At 25.7% G+C, this 28,000-nt stretch overlaps 2 protein-coding genes across 2 annotated transcripts; both read left to right on the forward strand.

Annotated features, from left to right (window-relative positions):
• Positions 1 to 27,635, forward strand: LOC105423396 (uncharacterized). The gene is made up of 26 exons (XM_089073680.1): positions 1 to 903; positions 1,334 to 1,748; positions 1,884 to 2,036; positions 2,139 to 2,613; positions 2,957 to 3,195; positions 3,669 to 4,039; positions 4,367 to 4,644; positions 5,347 to 5,534; positions 6,018 to 6,185; positions 6,593 to 6,745; positions 7,038 to 7,272; positions 13,775 to 13,836; positions 13,985 to 14,137; positions 14,523 to 14,997; positions 15,323 to 15,561; positions 16,148 to 16,521; positions 16,891 to 17,168; positions 17,449 to 17,636; positions 18,084 to 18,251; positions 18,585 to 18,737; positions 19,050 to 19,275; positions 21,805 to 21,895; positions 24,034 to 24,342; positions 24,385 to 24,442; positions 24,576 to 24,731; positions 24,839 to 27,635. Exons 1-26 carry the CDS (start codon positions 816 to 818, stop codon positions 25,371 to 25,373), a joined length of 6,228 nt encoding a protein of 2,075 aa, XP_088929806.1. The 5' UTR covers positions 1 to 815; the 3' UTR covers positions 25,374 to 27,635.
• Positions 25,805 to 27,995, forward strand: LOC105423407 (aminopeptidase N-like). The gene is made up of 3 exons (XM_089073681.1): positions 25,805 to 26,007; positions 27,002 to 27,375; positions 27,709 to 27,995. The coding sequence occupies exons 1-3, from the start codon at positions 25,805 to 25,807 to the stop codon at positions 27,993 to 27,995; spliced, it is 864 nt and encodes a 287-aa protein (XP_088929807.1).
• Positions 27,996 to 28,000: the final 5 nt, after the last annotated feature.

A 28,000-nucleotide genomic window follows, 5' to 3' on the forward strand; every position in this document is an offset into this window, starting at 1 on the left:
GATTCGCAATCATGTGCATATCCAAAATGTCATTTATCTAATTATTATTAAATAAAACACTTAATTATATCAATCGAAAATTAATTTTATATCTAATTAATTTATAACTTCTATATTTCTCAATTTTGTGTAAATTTTTTTATAAAAAATTAATTTCATGATTTAAATATAATATGAAACTAATAATTAGATGAAACTATAATTTGATGCAACTTTTTTTATATTTTATATTTATCTTGACATTATTTTACTAATTAAATGTATTTATTTATTATTGTTTCAATATTTTTATAAATTCTCTGCAGCCATTTTGAATTATGATAGATATTAGCTATTGTGTTAGAAGCAAGAGGGAAAACATATGACGACAGTTCTCGCAAAAAATGTTAAAATAAAATAAAATTATTTCTTAATAAAATAATATTTGTGATTGATAAAACAAATTTTTTAAATGTATTGAAAACTTTTGTTTTGCTTAAATAATCAATAAATAATGATATAAATAGAATACTGGCTCTTGATCATGGCAATTCATTTCTAGATATATGATTGTTTATTGATTATTGAATTCAATTAAAGATAACTACATTAAATATAAAGTATTGAAAAACAGTCTCACAAGATGGGCGGTGTTTTTTTTGTTATCTTTCCTTAAATATTTACTTATCGATATTGCGAATATTTGCTAATTTTCGAACTTCTCAGGTGTCACCTTATATATCATTCAGTCATTAATAATTGTTCCAATTTCATTTGCCATTCAGTCTTTCGGTTTGGCACTTCGTTTACGTCGCTTGTGAAATCAAGATTAACAGATGAAGATCTTACGAAAACATTTGTTCCTGTGCGTCCTAATTACATTACTCAGAGGAAATGTAGCAGATAAACCTCTTTCTCCCGATGGTAATTTTATTCATATTTTACATTAACTTATATATTAAAAAATATTTAGAAAAAAGTTAAATATATATAATAATACAAAATGAATAAAATTATATATTTTTTTACATTTTTAAAGTAAACAAAATCTTTTTTTTAATTATGAAACAGATGTTTATAATTGTTTTAGATAATATGCACAAATTATTTATAAAGTTTTATATTAATGAAAAACTAAATTTAATCTTGCCAATAATAGAAAACTCTATTATATTTAACAAATGCTAAAAAAAATATCTATATCTTTAGATAGAAATATTAGGAAATATAGGCGTTAAAACCTATAAAAAATTATACAGTATTTGCTATATATCGATTTTCGCTAGAAAACATTTCTTTTTAAATAAATTCTTTTATTTATATAGTTTTGAGATAATTTTATAATATTTTCCAGATACAATTGTCCAAAGTAACAATGAGAATTTTAAACAAGATGAGAGTTCTATCGATTATAGATTACCAAGAGCTATCAAACCTATATCATATGATATCAAGCTGATCCCGAAATTGGAAGATGATTTTAAATTTAAGGGTTACACAACAATTGCAGCATTGGTAATACGTACAACTAATCATGTTACGTTACATGTGGGAAAAATTGAAATTGAATCAGTATTTATTCCCTTTTACGATGAACAAACATTCTGTTATAACTATGACAATGTTACCGAGAAGTACACAATTACTAGCCCAAAACCTTTTAGAAAAGGGAGCATTATACTAATTGACTTTAAGTACAATGGAATCTTAACCGACAACTCGCTCGGATTCTATAAGAGTTCTTACTTCGATAAAAATGGACAGATTAAGTAAGTAATTACGTTCATTCGTTATTTCCCTTTTGTGATAATGCAATAATAAAATAAAAAAAAGTAATAATATTGTCAAATGTTATCTTTTCTATTAAATATTATGAAATGCATTCTCTACTTATAAAATTATAGATGGTTAGCTGCGACACAATTTCAATCAATATATGCGAGGCAAGCCTTCCCATGTTTCGACGAGCCGGGTTTTAAAGCTAGATTCAGATTTCATATAGTAAGAGACGAGAGTTACCACTCCTTGAGTAACATGCCACTGGTTAAATCTTTACGGTAAATATTAGGGAAACTTATGTGTGATTTACTGTTAATATACTGTTACATAAACGTTTTCTTTTTCTTACCACATTTACATATAACATATTCGTTTTTAAGACTACGGGGGGGCAAGATTTGGGATGTTTTTGAACAAACCATCCCAATGTCTACCTACACAGTGGCCTTCGTCATTTCGGAATTTGAATCTCTCGAAGTAGACAATTTTACAGTGTGGGCCAGACCATCCGCCCTAGATCAAGCCAAATACTCTTTGGACATCGGCGTTGCGGTTCTCGATGCGCTTAATAACATATTCCAGCTACCTTATTTCCTCCCTAAAATGGATATGGTAGCTGTACCCGATTTTAAGGCAGGTGCTATGGAAAATTGGGGACTGGTGACATATCGCGAGACCGCAATGCTGTACGATGAGAAGGAATCGTCCGCGCTGGCACAACAGAGAGTGGCCACTGTGATTGCTCATGAGCTTGCGCATATGTGGTTTGGAAATTTAGTCACGCCAGAATGGTGGGGTTATCTTTGGCTCAGCGAATCATTCGCCACATATTTTGAGTACCATGGTCTCGCAGAGGTGAATGAGAATAATATTAATTACATTTTTTTATTTGATTGTCAAATATTGAAATTGAAATATAAAATGTAATTGGCGTAACGAAACAATTTAGATTTAGTCTGAATTAATTTTTCACATAATTTTAATTTTACACCTTTTAAATAATTATGGATTACACACACATATATATATATATATATATATATATTAGCGACTTTTAACTTTATTTACATTAACAATACTCAGAAATGTAAAAAAAGAATCTTACATGTATAAAAATAATTTTACAATATTTTTAGAAGATTAAATTAATAAATATTTTTTTACTATTTAATATTTAAATATTTCTATTCTATTGTAGGTCGAGACAAATTGGAATATAAAGGAACAGTATGTCGTGGATCACGTTCAAGCTGCACTTGGAATTGATGCTGTTGAATCTTCTCTTCCAATGACTCGAGATGTTTCTACTAGTAAAGAAATCATAGGAGCAAGTGATCGAGTTACTTATGCGAAAGGAGGCAGTGTTGTTCGTATGATGAGCTTTGTGTTCGGTGAGCATGTCTTCAGAGCCGCATTGCACCATTATCTAAGGAACAAGTAAATATTACATAATTAATTAATTGCTTTATAATTAACCATGTTTTAAACACAGTTGATTAATTTGCTCGAAAATAAGACTTAATGAATGTTGAAAACAATAAGATAAAAAAACAATAAGAAAAAATAACTAGTAAAAACAATTGTGCAATTGTACCAAAATAGAAAAGAAGTAAATTAAATTAATATTGATTCAGCGGTATATTATTTTAATTAAAGCATTCACAAGTATATATATTTATGATTAATATTGTAACATGTTAAGAAGCGCTATTATATTTTATTCTATCCGCAAAAGAATGTTTTGTATACATATGATGACGCAAAAGAATAAATTGTTTATAACAATCTTGCCATAAATACATTACATAAATCTAAGGCATTACAAATTACTAATATTTTTATTTAAAATACATGTCTGTTTCTTTTAATGCAATTATGAAATTATATTATAAATACGATATATCTTCTAGCAAAAGGCAAGGAGTGGGTAATCCGGATGCTTTATGGGAGGAACTACAAAAACAAATAGATGTCGAACAGTCATCAGATATTTCTGTAAAATCAATAATGGACTCTTGGACTACGCAATCCGGATATCCTGTCGTGTCAGTTAACATTAATGACGACGGTGTAGTAAATCTTAGTCAAGAACGCTTTTTCTTGAGGAACTTAGATAAGACTTCGACGAATGTCACTTGGTACGTTCCACTCACATTTGCCACACAGAGTAACCCAGATTTTAGTAACACAATTCCGAAATATTGGATGAATACCAAAGAGACCACTGCAGAATTCAAAATTAATCCGAAAGAATGGGCCATATTCAATCTTCAATCATCAGGTTAGTATTGAATAATATTTTTTATTGATGCTAGAATAATTTACATTTATGGAAAACTATATGTATGTATTTTTTATATGTTATTATATTATATTATCATTGAATCTCGATTATTAAATTTATTAATACACAAGATAGAATAAATCAAACATTGTAACAAAATAATTGTGTATTTATATTGTTAAGAATATTAAAAGCTTTTAGAATTTTCAAACTTTGATAAATATAGATAATAAATAGATTATAAATTGAATATTTTGTATTTATTTATACGTATTATAGAGATAAGAATTTTTTATAAAATTAATTTAATTACTCTTGTTATAGCTTTCTATCGTGTAAATTACGATGATCGTGGATGGCAGCGCATTTTCGATTTCTTGAAAAGCGATAAATTCGAAGAAATTCATGTATTAAACAGAGCCGCCATTGTAGACGATCTATTAAATCTGGGTAGAGCAGGATATCAAAATAACGTTGCGGTTCTGGATAGATTGCTTTATCTTAAAAGAGAAACGAATTATTTGCCATTTAAATCAGCACTTACTGGTTTAGATTACTTTAATAAGCGATTTGCAGGATCTAAGGAACACGACTTATTTAAGGTTAGTTAATTACTAATATAGTATAGAATACAAAGGACCTCGCACAAAACCATATGTTTTATATCCCTCTGTGAAATTGGCTAAAATTTTAATATGTTATAATATTCTTTATTTTAGTATGTTATTATAGTCTTGACTTACTGATTAAATTAAATAAATTAAGTCAAAGAAAAAAATGGCTAGTCTTTTTGCTACAAGTAGACACATATATACATAAATTTTTCAAATGTGTAGATAAATCGCATTATTATCTAAAATCTCTCGATTTATTATAAAAAAATCGATTTGGAATGTTACAAGAATAATTATAAAATACGACATTTCAAACAGCTGAAGCAAAAAATAGCCATTTTAACGTTGTGTCTAAGGAAACTTGATCAGTAAATCAAAGACTACAACATACTAAAATTTCAGTCAATTTCATAGAGAGTCAAAAACACGTGGTTTTGTGCGGGGTTCTTTATAAATAATTAAAAAACAGACAATTTAAATTATATAAGTCGTGGCAAGTTATCCACACTGTTTTGTATAAATTCTTTCGAGTAATTTATAGCCAATATTCTCTTTTTTATAAAATTATAAACATGCATTAGTTATTGAATCTTTAAGAAATTTATGTAAACTTGAATACAAAAAGATTATATACTTCATGAAATTAATTGTACATAATTTAGTAACTCTATATTTAATTTATATTTTTAGAAATATGTCTTGTCTCTTATTAGTAATATACGTTCTGAGCTGGGATATGAAGATCGTGAAAATGATGATAGATTAACAATTCTGTTGCGACAATTAGTGCATAAGTGGGCTTGCAATTTTGACGACGATGATTGTGTAGCGACTTATACTAAGAAGTTTAGTCAATGGAAAGCAAATCCTGCTAACCGGTGAGAATAAATAAATATTCTTTTATTTCTATTATAATTTTTTATAATGTCTACGCATATAATACATTATAAATCTCTATAGTGTCACATATACAAGAATGCGCTAGTGCGCATATGCAATAAATACACACACACACACACACACACACACACACACACACACACACACACACACAATAAGATACATATATATAAATATTTAAATTATTTGTACTACATAAAAAAAAAATATATGTATATATGTATGTATGTATTTTAAATGTAATATAAGCTCTATATATATATATATATATATATATATATATATATATATATATATTCAGATTTTTTTAGCATTTACCGATTTTTTCATAGAAAGTTTAAGTATTTCGATGTCTTTGGGATATTAACAATAAGAAGTAGCTAAAAACAATATTTTTAAAAATTATTATATTTATGAATTATTATAGTTTAGCTGAAGTTATATTATTTAATATTCGACAGTATCAATCCGAATGAGAGAACCACTGCATATTGCACAGCCATAAGACATGGAACTTCTGAAGACTGGGAATTTTTATGGAAAGACTATTTTAATTCTAACGTTGCAGCGGATCAAATAGTGATTCTAGGTGCTTTGGGATGCACTCAGAATACCACCATCTTAGAAAGGTAATGTTTCATACATGAAAATACTGTTATTAGTTAATACACAAAATAACGAGTTACGAGTATAATAAATTGATCATATATTTATTATAAAAAATATTTATTATAAATAATAAGCTATCAGAAAATATTTTTAACATTTTATTGGATGTATATTAACGTAATTAAAATGTATTTATATTTATGTATTTATGTATTTATGTATTTAAAACAGAAGATTTATAATAGATTTATAATATTAAACATTTTGTAATAACTTTTAAAATCGGATTGTACAATCATAAATATAATTTGAACAGAAGGAAATAATAGCATAATATATTCATTACAGATAAATATTGCATATTTATTTATGTAATTATTTTGTTTGAAAATTAATTACAATCTCTTTCTTACAATCTCTCTCTTAGATATTTGGGATATGCTTTGACCGATTTTGAAGTCAACCGAATTCGTTTGATGGATAGTCCGGCTGCCTTCGCAGGTGTTTATAACTCTGGACCGCTTGGGGCAGAATATGTGCTTGATTTTGTTGCTAAACATTATAAGAAGATGGAGGAATAGTAAGTGATCTTTATTATGCATTATTAATTTTATAATATAGTTAATATTAATTCAAAAGAAAAAGCTGATAGATTTATAATACATATTTAAGCAAGTAACATATTAGCACTCTATTAATATATATGTTGATATACGTATGTGAAACGTGAATGAACGAAATGTGAATGAGTATGTAAAGTACATTTATTTATTTATGCAAAGTGTCATGCAAATAGCTAATAGATATTAAGTAGATATTAACAGATGCATATAAAAAAATTGATCATCTAACATAATATTTTTTTTTTTCAGTTATGGAGACAACCAGACAACAATATCTACAATTCTCAATGGAGTGTCGCAACATCTTTCTACACCCCAATTAGTTAACAAATATGAAGAATTCATAAACAATCATAAACAGGACTTTGCATCTATCAAGAAACCTCTGGAATCTTCCTTAAGGATTGCTAAATATGAATTAGAATGGAAAAAGTCTAATTCGCCACCTATGTCTGAATGGTTACAAAACTATAATACCGCTTCTTAATAAACTTATATTTTAACAGCTTCTATCTTATCTCAATCAGAATTTAAATCTATTAGTTTAGATATTCAGGCAAGATTGTATAATTTAAGATACTTTCAACTAAACGTTTAAGATAGATGGAATGGGTTGTTTATTAAATTTTTAAAATTTAGAGTTGGATTGTATCATATTCTGTTTTTGTATAACATAATTATTTGTCAAATACATGTCTTTATTAGACAGTTAATATAATATATTATACATTATTTGCTCATTAAAAATTGAAGCGTATATGAATATTTATTTTATTGTATATATTTTATTTATTTATTTATTTTCTAATTCTTGCTTTACGACTTTGGATAATTTCTGATTCTACACTTGTATTTGTGTTTGTACTTGTTTCATATCAGTGTTGTGTTAGTACATTGTCGTCTCTGCTTTATTCCATATTATATATAATACATGTTATATTTTTGAATCGCCTTTACTTTTCTGAATCATTCTAAATTTTTTAAACAAAACAAAATTTGCAAAAACTAATTATATCAAAAATATGAAATAAAATAACTAAATTAAATATTAATCTAAAAATCTAAAATAACCTAAATAAAATAAACTAAAATAAACCTAAACATCTAATATCAAACTTAAGCATCAAACTTATAATTCTCTATTCTTTACACCTTTAAATTTTAGTTTAATTGTTTCGTTTTTTGTTTTTTTCGTCACTTCTTCGTATTGCTTTGTCCATCCTCTTGGCTTTTTTTTTCTCCTTTTTTCTTTTTTTTCTATATATATGTTTCTTGTCGTAATAATGATTCTTTTTTAGACTCTTTTTTTTATGTTTCATTTCGTTATTGGAATACAATTCTATTTGTTTGATAGCCTATTTCCAATTTTTTTTTTTAAGATATTTCTTCTACTCATATGTCTCTGTTAAGCCTATGATGTCGAAGTCCTTTAGATATTTCCACATTTTTTTACATTTATTCATGACGTTTATTTATTATAAAAGGTATATAGCAAAGACTCTTGAAAATTGTATAAAAAAATTATAATATAGAATTAACAGTTAATAAAAGTCAACGAAATTGATGATGCATAATAATTTAAAAAAATTTATTTATTTCAAAAAAATAATAATTCCTTTATAAACATTAATCAAACGTTTCGGTTTTTCAGTCATCTTCGACGAACATAAATTAAATAATTAATTAAATAATTAATGTTAAAGAAATACGGAACGGTATAATTAACATTTTACAGATGTAAAATATAAATTTTGTAGTTGCATGGTGACCAGTCAAAAAATTACCTGCGCGTGAACAATCTCTACATATATCATTTTACATAGAAGTAAAATTACAAAAATTTCTTTTTATTATTCCCGCTATATATTTCAGAAACAGATTTTTAAATCCCTTCTCCATCTTTCCTTTCTTTCTCCCATTCCGATCTTCTCTCTAACACTTCTTTTTAATCTATTCTTCCTTCCTTATCTTTTCTTCTTTCTTCTACCCTTGTTAATTTTTCTTTTTTCCATTCCTTCCTATTCCTTCCTAATATATTCTGTAATATATATTTTAATTATTTTAAGTATATTGACATTATAAAATGGCAACAAAAATTGAAAAATTATTAATCTTGAAAAATACCATATGTAGGTATAATACAGGGGTGAGACATATAAACACATTGAATCGCACATATCATTATTCGTCCTTACTATTAGTTTGAATTTATATCTTTTGATCAAAATGCGTGTCTTGTGAGATGCGTTATACAAAAGCGGAAAAATTTATATGACGTTCCCCAGATTTAAGACTTATAGATTTTTATTTGTGGGGAAAATTAACAAGTGTATAGAGAAATGTTAATAACTACAGAAAACATAGAGGAGTACATAACATTTTGAAGTATAGAAGATTTTGCGATGTAATTAATCCGAACAAAATTTATCGTATAATATTATCGATACGCTTTAGAAAATGCATCGAAGCTCAGGGTCATCACTTTGAACACTTGTAGCAGCAAGTACACAAGTAAGCAAATTAGTGAAATTTTCGAAGAGTGTATTGGAACAATTAATTTTTTTATTACAGTTGACACTTGTGTAATCATGAATGACTTTCAATTATAAGTCATTGTATTCGTCTTGAAACGCTCTATCAGAATGTAAATAAAAAAAAATATCATTCTGTTTAAAAAAAAAAAACAGATAATTTGATTTTTATTATATCCCCTATGTCTACATCTATAAAAAAAATTATTGATATCGCATTATGTGCGAAACCAAATAATTTTTGATACTTTTGTTTCTATTGTTAAAAGCAACGAGTTAGTCAGATGTCAGGCCGTTTTAGATGCTTCACTTCGTATGTGCACACGGATTTGTACTATATAATTTTTATGTAACTTTTGCACTTGTTATATTATATTGTTAAATTCTTTTAATTAAATCAAACAGTTTTCAATAAAATAAAAATATATGTTACATATCGGCTACATTAATTAAACTTTCTAATGCCTTGCATATATATCCGAATATAATAATTCAATATTTTGAATTGTTATCTAATAAATATACGCACGCAGATTATTATAATTTATATTTTGTCTATAACATCATCTGTTTATGTATTTATATAAATATGTATTATTATAGTACATCATTTTAAAATTTCTCTGGAAAAGATTAGAAAGAAAGAAAAACTATAACTTATTTAATTTATTTTATTAATTTATTTTAAAATTCTGTTTTTCTAAAACTTTATTTATTTCTAAACATTTTGAGAAATTTCTGCTTTCGAATATTTTAGTCCTGTTAATTCTGACTTTTGAAACATTATTATATTTTCTTAATTTTGATACTATGACTTTTTGGGCAATACATATTTATCAAATATTTTAATTCATTACAGCAAAATAAATAGGATACTAATTCAATAAACACAAACTAAGAGTAAGTAATGTATCAATATTATAATTTATTATTTCTCACTCACAGCAATATCGATGTAATATAGCATATATCGTACGTAACAGTTATGTTACGTACTGAATACGAAATTGTGACATTAATCTGATTTTTACTTTGTATTTATTGAGAATAAAACGAAAGCTGTGCAGGCTGAACAGCTGGCATTAATTATACAATAAGACTTCTCTCCACTTCATTGGATTTTCAGTCGTGTGAAGGATATTTATCCAGGAGCGGAAAGTTGCACGAGTTTCAATTATATCCAAAGAATCATGTATCTGATCATCATTAAAGTTATTCATTATACTAATCGAAAATTAATTTTTATGTCTAATTAATTTATAATTTCTATATTTCTCAATTTTGTACAAATTTTTCATAAAAAATTGATTTCACAATTAAATATAATATAATAAATCTACTATAATTTGTAATTTAATAACTTATCTTTACATCTTATATTTATCTTTTGCTATTATTTCATTAATTAAATTTATTTATTTATTGTTGTTTCAGTTCTTCTATAGACTGCAGCCATTTTGAATTATGGCAGAAGAAAGAGAAAAAAAAACGAAAATTGATAAAAATTTTTGCAAAACATATTAAAATGAAAATATTTCTTAATAAACTAACATTAGCGATTGATGGAACAGATTTTTGAAATGTACTGAAAACTCTTATGTTGCTCAAGTAATAAATAATGAAGCATAAATAATAAATATCGATATGTATAAAGAATCAAATTATAGCTCTATTCTTGATTAGACATAATTCATTTTTGGACATATGATTATTGAACTCAATTAAAAATAACCATTTAAATATAAAATACTAACTGTAAAATACTCTTATAAGATGGATGTTTCTTATTATTTTTCCTTAAATGTTTGTTTATCGATAGTGAATATTTGCCAATTTTGAAATTCTCAGGTGTCGTCTTATATATTAATGAGTTACAATTGTTTCAACTTCACTTGCTATTCAGCATTTCGGTTTGACACGTCGTTTGTGAGACTACTTACTGGAGGGTACAAAATCGTTAACAAATGAAGATCTTACGAAAACATTTATTCCTTTGCACATTAATCACATTATTCAGTGGAAATGTAGCAGACAAACCTTTTTTTCCTGATGGTAAGTTTATTTATCTTTATATCTATTTAATTAAAAAAATATTTAGAAAAAAGATTAAATATATGTAATAATATAAAATAAGAAAATTAAATATTTTTAAATATTTTTAAGAAAAAAAACGTTTTGTTTAATTATAAAATAAATGTTTATAACTATTATTAGATAATACATACAATTTATAAGGTTTTACATATTATTAAGAAATTAAATTTAATCTTGGCAATAATATAAAATTTTACATATTTAATAATTGCTGAAAGAAATCTATATCTTTAGATAGAAATGTATTAATACTTATATAGAATTGTATAATCAATTTGCTTGAAAATCATTCTTTTTGAATAAATTATTTTGTTGTATAGAATTTATTTCTATTTCAGCCATTCAGCTAAGAAAGGGACTTGATTGACAAGAAAACTACTTCTCTACATTCATCCTTCCATACCTTATTATCTAACTTATTCTATTCTTAATTTTTACTAAAAGTTCTTTTATTTCATTTTTCGCTCGTTTTCAAAAAAATATCACTTATTCTTCCTATTTTACGTTTAATACTTATTTACTTATTTAAATCTATCACAGCTCATTTATCACAGTCCTTTTCATTTTTCTTTCTACATTCTTTTTCTCTTTCCTTGCATATTTTTCTTAAAACATTTCCTTTTGTTCAGTTTAGCTCTTTTCCCCATATTTTTTTCAAGATCGCTTCTTTGTTGCTATTTATCTCTACCAATCTTTAATTTTCTTTAAACTTCTGATCAATTTCTCTTCATAGTTTCTCATTATTAAACTTTTCAATAGCCTCTATGCTTCATCCATGTGTTCCTATTATAATACTTTTCCCTTTCCTTTTTGATCCCTCTACCTATATGCTATTTTTTCCTATCAACATATTTTTACGTAACTTTCCTCTTTTCTTCTTTTAATTCCTTCCTCATATTTTCTTGCCCTCAGATCCCAACCCATCTTCATTTTGTTCATAGCTAATTCCCTATACATCATATATCTCGATGTGCAAAAATCTAAAAAAAATCCACCCGACATAATCAATCATTACCTTCTCCAATTCTTCCTTCTCTTTCCAGTCCCATATTTCTATCCCGTAAGCCATCACATTTTGTACAGATATTTGTATAATGTTTATCTTCTTGCAAAATTATTCCTACATAATGTCTCTGCTATATCCTATACTTTTCTAGCAGCTCTTCCTTTTCCTACCATATTTCTTCCTTCCTACTATATTTCTTCCTCTTTTCCTAGTATATTTCATCACATGGTCTTCATAATTTCTTTTCCCATTCATTGTAAAACCTAAATATTTGAATGTCTGTACTTTTTCAATAAATTTATTATTTCCATTTCCACTTCCTTCTTTTCCCTTCCTTCGTTTTATTAAATATCATCATTTTTGTCTTATCTACGCTTAATTCTAATCTTCGCTCTTTCAAAACCATCCATCATGTTCGTCATTGCATCACATATAAAACAATATCATCCGCGTACGCTTTTCCACAGCTTTTTCCTATATCTTTTCCTTCTATTCTTCTTTTTCTAAATATCTTATCTATATCCGCCATATATAAATTAAGAGTGAACTTATTATACAGCCTTGTCGTACACCTTTCCTAGTAAAGAATCCTTTTGAAAACCCTTGTTTTGTTCTGTATCCTTACTTCTGTCTCCTCACACTCTTTTACTATCTGTTCCTTTATCTTATCTTTATTCTTTATTCTGTTCTTTTTTCCTCTCCTCCTTATTATATTTCATAATGTATTTCTGTTCACATTGTCAAAAATCACTTCCAAACAGTCTGCAAGTGCATATGTCTTTTCATCCTCCTTGTCCTTTCTTCCTCCTTGTCCTTTTCTTTTTTTATTTTTTGTATTATATGATACAGTACAAAAACATTGTCTATCGCTTCCAAAATCCAGCCTGACTTACGGCCACTAATTCTCTTTCCTCCACCTCTTCTTCCAATTTATTCCTAAGTATTTCCTTGCATAGTAATATTTTTTAAATATATATAGCTTCGAGGTAATTTTATAATATTTTCCAGATGCTGTAATCCAAACTGCGAATTTTAAACAAGATGATAATTCTATCGACTACAGATTACCAACAGCTATCAAACCCATTTCATATGATATTAAGCTGATCCCGAAATTAAAAGATGATTTTAAATTTGAGGGCTATACAACAATTAAAGCATTGGTAAAGCGCACAACTAACCATGTTACGTTGCATGTGGGAAATATTAAAATTGAATCAGTATTTATATGCTCACGTAATAACAAAAGATTTTCTTATAAATATGACAATGTTACTGAGAAGTACACTATTACTAGCCCAAAACCATTTAAAAAAGGCAGAATTATACTGATTAACTTTAAGTACAGTGGAATCTTAACCGACAACTCGCTCGGATTCTATAAGAGTTCTTATTTCGATAAGAACGGACAGATTAAGTAAGTAATGCAATTATTTTTATTTTATTTTATATTTTAATGCGAACGAAATCAAATATTTAAAAATATTTGATATGTTATTTCTATTGTCATTTCTATTAAATATTATGGCAATTTGTAACGTACATCTTTATTTATTAAACTATAGATGGTTAGCTGCGACACAATTCCAAGCGATATATGCGAGACATGCCTTTCCATGTTTTGATGAGCCAGGTTTTAAGGCTAAATTCAAATTTCATATAGCAAGAGACGAAAGTTATCACTGCTTGAGTAACATGCCGCTAGATAAATCTGTACGGTAAATATTAGGGAAATCTATGTGTGATTGTTCATATTGAGTTCATTTTTGCATGAACTCTTTTGGTAAATATATGACGCTTTCTTCATCGATTTTTCCATGATAATTTAATGATAATTTATGGCTGCATATTTACCATATTCTATGCTTGAATTATTTAAATACACAAGTTATCTTCTTATATAATTTAAATTATAGCAGACAATAGTTTGTGATTAAAAATTTATTAATTTTTTCATTCTTTTTGGATTGATATCAAATAACTTGGAAATTAACAAAAAAACGGGACCGAAGATTCTTCTTCGAGAAATTAGAGAAAAGAGCGTTATACTGTACATTTATCTTTTTTCTTCTAATGTTTTCTTACAACATATTTGTTTTTAAGAGCACCGGGAGGCAAGGTCTGGGATGTTTTTAAGGAAACCATCCCAATGTCTACTTACACAGTGGCCTTCATCGTTTCGGAATTTGAGTCTCTCAAAGTAGATAATTTTAGAGTGTGGGCCAGACCATCTGCCTTAAATCAAGCCAAATATTCTTTGGATCTTGGCGTTACAGTTCTTGATGTGCTTAATAATAAATTCCAACTAAATTATTTTCTCCCTAAAATGGATATGGTAGCCGTACCCGACTTTGATGCAGGAGCTATGGAAAACTGGGGATTGGTGACATATCGCGAGACTGCAATGTTATATGATGAAAAAGAATCGTCTGCGGTAGACCAACAGTGGATGGCTATTACAGTTGCTCATGAACTTACGCATATGTGGTTTGGAAATTTAATTACCCCAGAATGGTGGAGTTGCCTTTGGCTCAGTGAAGCGTTCGCCACATACTTTGAGTATCATGTTACTGCGGAGGTATGAGAATGAGATTTAAACTTCTTTGACTGTCAAGCATAGATAAAATACAAAATATAATTGCGAAATGAAAAAAATTATTATACTTATATTTAGTCTGAATAATTTTTTATATAATTTTAATTTTGCACATTTTAGGTAATTATGTATTACATAAATATTAGTGACTTTTAGTTTTACGTTAGCAATACTCAGAAATATAAAAAAGAATGTTATACGGACAAAATATTTTCAAGATGATCTTTATCTTATATTTATACAAGATTAAATATTATAAATATTAATGAATATTTTTTTATTATTTAATATTTCTATTTTGTTGTAGATCGAGAAAAAGTGGAATCTGAAGGAACAGTTTGTCGTAGATCAACATCAAGTTGCATTAATAATTGATGCTGTTGAATCTTCTCTTCCAATGACTCGAGAGATTTCTAGTAGTTCAGATATCACAGGAGCAAGTGATCAAGTTACTTATGCGAAAGGAGGCAGTGTTGTTCGTATGATGAGTCTTGTATTCAGTGACGAGGTCTTTATGGCCGCATTGCAAAACTATTTGAACAAGAAGTAAATATTACGTACTAATTTATGTTATAATTAATATTATTTATGTATATATACACACATATATATATATATATATATATATATATATATATATAATTATATATATTTTTAAAGTAGTTAATTAGTAGTTAATTAATTTGCTTGAAAATAAGATATAATAAGCTTTAAAGACAATACGATAAATTACGTAACTTGTAAAAACAATTAATATTATATTATATTAATTAATGCTATATTACAAAATTAGAAAGAAAGTAAATTAAATTTTATTAATATATAACATATAACATTATTAATTAAAATATATACAAACGATCGATATTTTTATTATTTTTATTATTGATACTATAACATGTTAAGAAGCAGTATCATATCTTATTTCAAGTTAACTGCAAATGGATTTTGCATACATTATAATGCAAAAGAATAAATTGTTTATAATGACCTTGTCATAAATACAATACATGAATTTAAGCTATTATAATTTCAGATATTATAAATTACTAATATTTCTATGCAGAATACATGTCTATTTCTCTCAATGCAGTTATGAAATTATATTATACAAATATGATATATCTTCTAGCAAAAGGAAAGGACTGGGCAATCCAGATGCTTTATGGAAGGAAATACAAAAACAAGTAGATGTCGAACATTCAACATCAGATATTTCTGTAAAATCAATAATGGACTCTTGGACTACGCAATCCGGATATCCTGTTGTGTCAGTTAACATTAATGACGACGGTGTAGTAAATCTTAGTCAAGAACGCTTCCTCTTGAGGAACTTAGATAAGACTTCGACGGATGTCACTTGGTACATCCCACTCACATTTGCCACACAGAGTAATCCAGATTTTAGTAACACAGTTCCGAAATATTGGATGAATACTAAAGAGACCACTGCAGAATTCAAAATTAACCCGAAAGAATGGGCCATATTCAATATTCAATCATCGGGTCAGTATCCACTATGTCTTTTATTGATGCTAAAATAATATACAGAAAACTATGTATGTGTATTATGATTTTTATTATAATATTTTTATTATATTATATTATATGATTTTATTATATTTTTATTATATTATATTTATTATATTACATACACACACACACACACACACACACACACAATCATTATATTATCATTATAACTTGATTATTAAATTATTAAGATTATTAAATTAATTAAAAAGTTAGACATTAGAATTTATAAACTTTAATAATAAACCTAGTTAATAAATTGTGATAAATTTGAAAATGTATTGTATCTATCTATATTATGTACAAAAAAATTTGTTATAAAATTAAATACTTTTATTATAGCTTTCTATCGTGTAAATTATGATGACCATGGATGGCAGCGTATTTTCGATTTCTTGAAAAGCGACAAATTCGAAGAAATTCATGTATTGAACAGAGCCGCCATTGTAGACGATCTATTAAATTTGGGTAGAACAGGATATCAAAATAACGATGCGGTTCTAGACAGACTGCTTTATCTTAAGAGAGAAACAAATTATTTGCCATTTAAAGCAGCACTTAAAGGTTTAGACTACTTTAATAAGCGATTTACAGGATCCGCGGAACACAACTTATTCAAGGTTTGTTAATTACTAATGTATAGAACACAAATTTATAATTAAAAAAAACGAACATAATTTGAATTACTTAAAACGTAATAAGTTATCTGTACTATTTTATTTTATATAAATCTTTTTGAGTAATTTATAATTAATTTCCTCTTCTCTAAAATTATACAAACATATTAGTTATTAAATTAATGTTAGTTATTAAAATTTTAAGAAATTGATATAAATTTGAATACAAATACAAAATTATATACTTCACGAAATTAATTGTGTATTTAATTTATATTTTTAGACGTATGTCTTGTCTCTTATTAGTAATATACGTTCTGAGCTGGGATATGAAGATCGTAAAAATGATGACAGATTAACAGTTCTGTTGCGACGATTAGTGCATAATTGGGCTTGTAATTTTGACGACGATGATTGTGTAACAACTTATACCAAGAAGTTTAATCAGTGGAGAGCAAATCCTTCTAATCGGTAAGAATATGTAAATATTTTTTTATTTCTATAAATCTCTATCGTGTATACATACACAGTACATATATAGACATATATAGATATGTTATATATAGATATGTTATAAAATATATTATGTTATACATAATATATTTTAATATTTAAATTGTCTTTATTACGTTTAACACACTCTACACACACACACACACACACACACACACACACACACACACACACACACCAGATTTTTATTTATATATAGATTGTGTGTGTGTGTGTGTGTGTGTGTGTGTGTGTGTGTTTGGAACTATCTATTTTGACATTATTTATTTCATAAAATGTTTAAATATTTTTATTATTTTTTGAGATGTTAAAAATAGGAAATAACTAGACGTGTTATTTAAAATCCATCATTGCACTTATGAATAATTATTATAATTTATCTGAAGATTGTTTAATATTTGACAGTATCAATCCTAATGAAAGAACCACCGCATACTGCACATCCATAAGACATGGAACTTCTGAAGACTGGGAATTTTTATGGAAAGACTATTTTAATTCTAACGTTGCAGCGGATCAAATGGTGATTCTAGGTGCTTTGGGATGCAGTCAGAATACCACCATTTTAGAAAAGTAATGTTTAATATACGAAAATACTGTTACTAGTTAATACACGAAAATAACGTGTAACGAATTATAACAAACTGATTACATATCATTCATTATAAATAATAAATTATCAAAAAGTATTTTTAATATTGGATATACATTAGCATAATTAGGAGCAATGTATTTACATTAAAAAACTATATTTATAATAGTGTTTAAAATTTTGCATTAACTTTTAAAGTCGATCTGTCAAATATAGTTCGAGTAGAAAGAAATAATAGCATAATACACTCACATATAGATATTGCATATAGTCTGTATAATTATTTTGTTTAATTGTAATTTTTTTTTCTATAGATATTTGGGATATGCTATGACTGATTTTGAAATCAATCGAATTCGTAAGATGGATAGTATAAGTGTCTTCGCTGCTGTTTATAATTCTGGACCGCTTGGGGCAGAGTATGTGCTTGACTTTGTTGGTAAACATTATAGGGAAATGGAGAAATAGTAAGTTATCCTTATTATGCATTAATTTTATAATGTAGTTAACATTAATTCAAAAGAAGAAGTCGGATAGACACCGTTTATATCACATATTTAAATAAATAATATATTAGCAATGTGTTAATATATTAATATATGTTAATCTATGTCAAGTATGAGTATATATATATATATATGTAAAGTACATTACTCTAATTTTGTTTGAGGCATATAAAATATCATGTAAATAGCTAATAATATAAATAGATATTGAGTAGATATTTAACACATGCATGTAAAAAGGTTGATTATCTAGCATAATGTTTTTCATTTCAGCTTTGGAGACCAGGCAACAATATCTTCAATTCTCAATGCAGTGTCGCAACGTCTTTCTACACCAGAATTAGTGAACAAATTTGAAGAATTCATAAACAATTATAAACAGGACTTTGCACCTATCGAGAAATCTCTGAAATATTCTTTAAGGGTTGCTAAATATGAATTAGAATGGCATAAGTCTCATTCGTCATCTATGATTGAATGGTTACAAAAATATAATACCGCTTCTTAATAAACTTATATTTTAACATCTTCTATCAACGACCTAATATTATGTCAACCAGATTTTAAATCTAATTAATTTAGATATTCAGGCAAGGTTGTGTAATTTACTACTTTCAATTTAATGTTTAGGGCCAAAGGAATGGGTTGTTACACTATTAAATTTTTAAACTTTAAAGCTGAATTGTATTATATTCTGTTCAGTCTTTGTGTGATACAATTATTTGTTAAATACATATCTTAATTAAACAATTATATCATAATTAATCATATATTATTTGCTTAATTAAAAATTGAAGCTGTATATCAAGATAATTTCATTATGTATATATTTGCTTTAATAAATACATAAATATGTTTGAATTTAAATAAATTGATCAGTATTTTATTTCTATACGTATATCGTTGGCATTAAAAAATGGAAAAAATTGAAAATTTATTATACATTAAATTAAATATTTATAACAACAAATAATTTATTATAATAATAAAATTAAAAATATAGAAAAATGAAAAGTACTGACTTTTGTGAACGCTTAAGATAAATTAGATAACCTGCTTTCCTGTAATATATTCCTGTAATATATTTTTATATTAAATATATTGATATATTGAATCAAAAATTATTATAAAGTGACAACAAAAATTAAAAAATTATTAATTGTTAAGAATACTATGTATATAAGTATAATATATTTGGATATACTTTTGGATATGTGTATATACATGTTATAATTTTTATGTAACTTTTGTATTCATATTGTTGTCATATTGTTAAATACATTTGATTATCCTATAAATCAAATAGTTTTTACAATAAAATAAAAATATGCTTTACATGTTTTATCAGGTACATTAATTAAAATTTTCAAAATATCTTGCATATATATAATTAATTTCAAATATAATAATCTAATATTTTGAATTGTTATCTGATACATATACACGCATAATTTATATTTTTTCATCTATATTTTTAATCTATATTTTTTCTATATTTTTTCATCTGTTTATGTATCTGTTTATGTATTTATGTATCTATACATATAAATATACGATATTTGACTTGTGCATTACTTCAACATTTCTCTAAAAAAGAAAATTTTTAAATATGGGACATTTCTCTGAAGTTTTCTCTGAAGAAATTAACGGAAGAAAAAATTATACTTATCTTATTACTTTATTTTAAAACTCTGTTTTTCTAAAACTTTATTTATTTCTAAATATTTATATTTTGGGAAATTTATAGTTTCGAACATTGTGTCATTCTGATTTTTCGGAACACTATTATATTTTTTTAATTTTGATACTATGATTTTTTGGCAATATAAATCTATATTGAATATTTTAATTGGTTACAGCGACATAAATAGAGTAATTCAATAAATACAAATTAATAGTAACATTATATCAATATTATAATTTCTCACTTAGCAAATGAATGTATAGCATATGTTATGCGTTCCTCACGAAAAAAAGTTCTATAACTTTTTATGTAACAACTTCACCGAACTAATTATGACAAAAAATTATGATTAATTAAGATAAAAATACACAGAGACTAAGTCAGATACAGCGAAGAAAAGAAGTTTTAATACCAAATTACGCTAAAATTATTATTTATAAGAAAATGTGCGCTTTCGGACGTTTTCTTTATGTATTATTAATGAGCATACTATAAGGTAGAAATCGATAGTTTTTTTACATGTAATTTCTACCAGTTTTTGTACATCTAATTGTAACTTATAGATGTAAATCTATACAATAATTTATTCAAATTCACTGTATCATGATAACATTTTGAATGATAAACATTATATTAGTGAAGTACCAAGAGAATGTCTTAATGATTAATATATTTTTTTCCTAATTTTGTTAATAATAATTGGGATATTTATTATAAATCTTTATAATACAAATAAAATTAATGTATATTATAAAAAATTATGCTATTTCGCAAATTGTTTTCAAACCAATAGACTATTAACAATTTTCCGAAATAATATGATATATTTTATAAATAATTACAACAATGTTTCATCAATATTTTTGCTTATTGTTTCATCAAGCATAAATAAATAAAATCTAAATTTGTATATATATAATATTTTGTTGTACATACATCGTAAACAATTGTAATTTTTCAACAGATTTTGATCGACTCATTAGAAAGCTGCAATTTGCTATTTTATCTTTGGATATTATTATTAGACAAATTATTTTTAATAGTTATCTATGACAACTTTTAAATTTTCAAAATTTCTGATAATGCGTAATAAATTGTATGTTTATTTTTAAATTGTATGTTTATTTAAAAAAAATATAAATAGCAATTAAATCAAATATTAATTACTTATATTTTATATTTTTAAGATGATACTGATTATTGTAATTTCATTATAACTTCAAATCATTAAAAGTTGTAATTTTAGTCGATTAGTTTTTAATACTACTTTTACAATCTATTTGGATAGTTAATACTTTTTGGCCTTACATAGATATTTCGAGTCCGCATGATCTTTATTTATAGAAATTTCTCAGCACGTTGAAAGATACTGGATTTATACTACATTTTAATTTCTTACACAATGAAGTACAGATATTTGTTCTAAAACTTAAAAGTATATCTGTGAATTTTTATAGATCTTTTTACCACTTTAAAGATATAAAAAAAGAGCTGGATTCGAAAGACTTATATAGGGCCACATGTGGTGCCCTATTTTTCACATAAGCCATTAAGGGTTAATATACATAAAATTGCATAAAATATTATAGGTATTTATGAGAAATTACAAAACTGTTCTGTATCATAATTTTCTCGTTTTTGTATATTTCGAACAGCTGTTGAAGATTGTAATTGATTATAAAAAGTTATATTTTTAATGCCAATGTACGATGAATTGCGTCTCGGTTGCAGAAGTTTATCGTATGTTTTGAAAAGTTGTAGAAATTTCTTACGCAAAACTACTCTTATTACGACATTTATGAATTTATATTGTAGTATTTTCTATGAGGTTGTAAAAATGCGTGAATAGTAATAAAGTCATACGGTTGTTTATAGATTTTTTTTGTCAGAGATACATTGCTGAATAGGAAACTGTAACATTAATACCACTGTTACTTTGTGTTTACTGGGAATAAAAGCAAAGCTGTTGCAAGCTGGACAGCTGTTACTAATTAAACAACAAAATTTCCCTTCATTTCATTGGATCTTTGACCGTGTGAAGGATATTCATCCAGGAGCGGATAAAGTTGCATGATCTTCAATTATAATCATATTTAAAAAGTCTCTTGTCTAATTATTATTAAAACTGTTTATTATATTAATTAAAAATTAATTGTATAATCTTTCTACAATTTATATAAATTTTTTATTAAAACTTGATTTTTTAATTAATGTATTTTCTATATTTTGTAACTTCTATATTTAATAAATCTATATCTAATTTTTGTAACTTTTATATTTTGTAACTAATATAACTTTTCTTTATTTTTCATATTTATTTTGATGCCATTTTGAAAACTGAATTCATTTTATTAATATTGTTTTAAAGCTGTTGCTAATTTATTGCAATCATCTTAAACTATTAGATGTTAGAAGAAGAAAACACATGATAAAAATTCGCGAAAAATTCAAATTTATATTAAAATCAAAACATTTTTTTATAAAATATTATTTAAAATACAGATGTTTAATAAAATATATTAAAACTTTCGTTTAATTAATGAATAATCATCTTGAAATGAATCATATTTAATTAAGAATAGAACTATAATTTATAATTCAATCAATCAGTAAAAGTTTAAATAAAAAATCAATAATTAATGATTTATTAATAATTCATTGATCTTATTTGAGAGTAACCATATTAAGATATAAAATAAAGTGAAGAAATTTTCTAAAACAGAAAATGTTTTGCGTTATTTTTTAAGTGTAAAATCCTTCGTGCTACATTACTTTTCTTAAATAAATTTGTTTATTGATAATGAATATTTGCCAATTTTCGGAATTCTCAGATATCGTTTTATATATCGATCAGTTATTGATTAATTACAATTGTTGCAACTTCATTTGCCATTCAGCATTTTCAGTTTAACACTTCGTTTGTGTCAATCGTGGAATTATTTGAGGTGTCACACAAAATTATAAACATGAAGACTTTTGGAAAATATCTGTTTTTTTGTACTTTAATAATTATATTATTCAGTGAAAATGTAGCAAGTAAATCTTCTTTTTATGATGGTAATTCTGTTTATATTTTATATTAATTAATTTATTTTTCAAAAAATATTTAGAAAAAATTATATATTTTTACATTTAAAGCAAGTGAAATATTTTCTTTAATTATAAAATAAAATAAATTTTCTTTAATTATAAGATAAACATTTATTATTGTATTAAATAACATAAACATTTTTAATTTTATAAAATTAAATATAAAATTTTATGAATTATGAAACTTAATATTGTCAATAATATAAAAAATTTCATATATCTATAATATTGGCAAAAAGATCTTTAATATATATCTTTATTATATTATTATTAATAATAATAATATAATATGTACGATTATATACTTTATATGTATTGTATAGCAAATTTTGAAAAATGCTATTTTTAACTAATATTGGTAATAATATTACTTAATAAAATAATAATAATAATAATAATAATTTTTACCTTTTATAACTTTTTTTTTACATTTTAAACCACTTTATATTCACATTTTTAAGATAATTTTGTAATATTTTTCAGATACAATTATTCAAACTGAGAATTTTAAACAAGATGTCAGTTCTATCGTCGACTATAGATTATCAAGATCTATCAAACCCATCTCATATAATGTTAAGTTGATTCCAAAATTAAAAGATGATTTTAAATTTAAGGGTTATGCAACAATTACAGCATTGGTGAAACGCACAACTAATCATGTTACGTTACACGCGGAAAATATTGAAATCGAATCAGTATTTATTCACTCATACAGAAATAAAAGATTCTCTTATAAATATGACATGACTAATAAGTATACTATCATTAGCCCAAAACCTTTTAGAAAAGGTAACCTTATAAAAATAAATATTAAATACAATGGAATCTTAGCCGATGATATGCTTGGATTTTATAGAAGTTCTTACTTCGATGAAAATGGACAAATTAAGTAAGTGCATCCATTTTTTATAATAGTAAGTAAAATGAAAAATACATAAGTAGACTTTTCCGTTAAATATTGTCAGTGTTCTTAATGTGATTTATAAAATTCATGTGATGTTTCTCTGTTTATAAAATTATAGATGGTTAGCCGCGACGCAATTTCAAACGATATATGCAAGACGTGCCTTTCCATGTTTCGATGAACCGGGTTTTAAAGCTAAATTCAAGTTTTATATAGCAAGAGAGAAAAATTATCACTGTCTTAGTAATATGCCATTAATCAAATCTAAACGACGGTAAGAATTTAAATATAAAAATTTATATTTGATATGATAATTTATGTTTTTTTTTTTTTTTTGATTTGTGTTGTCACATAAACTTCACTTTATTTAATGTTTACTTTTAATACATTTATAATATATTCATTTTTAAGAGGAGGCAAGATCTGGGACGTTTTCGAAGAAACCATTCCAATGTCTACTTACACAGTGGGCTTCGTCATTTCAGAATTTCAGTCTCTCAAAAAAGATAATTTTACGGTATGGTCCAAACCAGCCACACTGTATCAAGCCAAATATGCTTTGGATTTCGGTTCTGCAGTTCTCGAGGTGCTTAATAACATATTCCAATTACCGTATCATCTTCCTAAACTGGACATGGTAGCCCTACCTGATTTTGTAACAGGGGCTATGGAAAACTGGGGACTGGTGACATATCGCGAGAGCGTGATGCTGTACGATGAAAAAGAATCTTCGGTACTATCGCAACAAAAAGTGGCTACTCTAATTGCTCATGAGCTTGCGCATATGTGGTTTGGAAATTTAGTTACACCAGAATGGTGGAGTTGCCTTTGGCTCAGCGAAGCGTTCGCCACATACTTTGAATACTTTGCTACAGCAGAGGTAATAAGAATAATACTTAAATTTTTGGTTGTCTAAAATAATAATTTTAGCTAAATAAATATAAAAAAATAAAATATAAAATGTAAAATCTAAATCTTAATTTATGGGATGAATTTAGATTTATATTTACATTTAGCTTAAATAATAATTTCCTGTATAATTTTAATTTTATACAGTTCAGAGCATTACGTGTATTATGTAAATATCATTTAAAAATAAATAACTGATTGTGATTTTTTTACGATATCAACAATATTCAGAAATGTAAAAATAATATTAGATTATTCATATTGTTTACTTCTACAGTTGCGACGCTTTTATGTAAAAATAATTTTATTTTTGCAAGTTATCTTTAACATTATTTACAGCATCTATAAAAGATTAAATTAATAAACTTTGCTTTATATTTGAATGTTTTTATTCTGTAATAGATCGAGCAATCGTGGAACATAACGGAACAATTTTTGATGTACAAACATCAACCTGGATTAATGGTCGACGGTATTGAGTCTTCTCCTCCAATGACTCGAGACGTTTCTACTGATGCACAAGTCAAAGGAGCAGGAGATCAAATTACATATGCGAAAGGGGGCAGTATTGTTCGTATGATGAGCCTCGTGTTTGGAGTTGACAACTTTAGAGCCGCATTACAGAACTATCTAAAGAAAAAGTAAATAGTATATAATAAACTACTTTGTAATGTTAATTGTGTTTTAATTAGTATAAATTAATTAAATTAGTATTAATTTGCTGGGAAATATAATATAATGATTTTTGAAAATATACATAATGAATTAAATAAAAAAGAAACAATTAATGGAAAGCAATTAATGGAAAAATATACAATTAGAAAAGAGCTAAATTAAATTCCAATAAATAAATTAAATTAAAAGTGCATTATTTTAAAAGATATACAATATTTTCTATTATTCTATTATTAATTAACATATTATTAGGATATTAAATGTTAATATAAAATTATTAAAATATCAGCAATATTTTTATATTAAAATATTATATTGAAATTTTTACTCATGCTATCATGTTGAATTCTAAGCCATTCACAAGACGAATCATTTATATTATTTGATAAGAAAATTAAATTTTTATTATTACTTTTTTATTATCATGGCATTAATATATTGTATAAATTAAAGATATTATAAATTATTAATATTTTGTTGCAAAATATATATCCTTTATGATGCTACATACTTTATAATTAATTATGTTTTAAACGCAGTCAGTTAATTTGCTCAAAAATAACATGTAACGAGCATTGAAACACTAAGATAAATAAAAAACAATAAAAAAAGTTAACTAATAAAAACAATTGTGCAGTTTTATAAAAATAAAAAAGATATAAATTAAATTAATATTTATTAAGCAGTATATTATTTTAAAGCATATACAAATAATATATTTATGATTGACATTGTAATATATTAAGAAGCGCAATCATATTTGTTTTATCCACAAAAGGATTTTGTATATATTATTATATGATGACGCAAAAGAATAAATTGTTTACAACAATCTTGCCATAATACATTATATAAATCTAAGGCATTATAAATTACTAATATTTTTATGTAGAATATGTGTCTATTTCTTTCATTGCAATTATGAAATTTTATTATATATGTATATAATATATTTTCTAGCAAAAGGGAAGGACTGGGTAATCCAGATGCTTTATGGAAGGAAATACAAAAACAGGTAGATGTCGAATATTCAACATCAAATATTTCTGTAAAATCAATAATGGACTCTTGGACTATACAATCCGGATATCCTGTTGTGTCAGTTAAAATTAATGACGACGGTGTAATAAATCTTAGTCAAGAACGCTTTCTCTTAAGGAACTTAGATAAGACTTCGACGGATGTCACTTGGTACGTCCCACTCACATTTGCCACACAGAGTAATCCAGATTTTAGTAACACAGTTCCGAAATATTGGATAAATATCAAAGAGACCACTGCAGAATTCAAAATTAATCCGGAAGAATGGACCATTTTCAATCTTCAATCATCAGGTTAGTATCGAATGGTATTTTTTATTGATGCTAGAATAATTTACGGTAAACTATATGTATGTATTTTTTATATGTGTTATTATATTATATTATCATTGAATACCGATTATTAAATTTATTAATACACAAGATAGAATAAATCAAACATTGTAACAAAATAATTGTGTATTTATATTGTTAAGAATATCAAAAGCTCAAGCTTTTAGTTTTCAAACATTTGATAAACATAGATAATAAATAGGTTATAAATTTGAACATATTTTGTATTTATTTATATATACATTATAGAGATAAGAATTTTTTATAAAATTAATTTAAGTACTTTTATTATAGCTTTCTATCGTGTAAATTACGATGATCGTGGATGGCAGCGTATTTTCGATTTTTTGAAAAGTGACAAATTCGAAGAAATTCATGTATTAAACAGAGCCGCCATTGTAGACGATCTATTAAATTTGGGTAGAGCAGGATATCAAAATAACGTTGCGGTTCTGGATAGATTGCTTTATCTTAAGAGAGAAACGAATTATTTGCCATTTAAAGCAGCACTTAATGGCTTGGAATACTTTAATAAGCGATTTACAGGATTTGCGGAACACGACTTATTTAAGGTTGGCTAATTATT

The sequence above is a fragment of the Pogonomyrmex barbatus genome, unplaced genomic scaffold (genome assembly GCF_055798465.1).
Source record: "Pogonomyrmex barbatus isolate J1 unplaced genomic scaffold, ASM5579846v1 scaffold15, whole genome shotgun sequence".
NCBI classification, from domain to species: Eukaryota; Metazoa; Arthropoda; class Insecta; order Hymenoptera; family Formicidae; genus Pogonomyrmex; species Pogonomyrmex barbatus.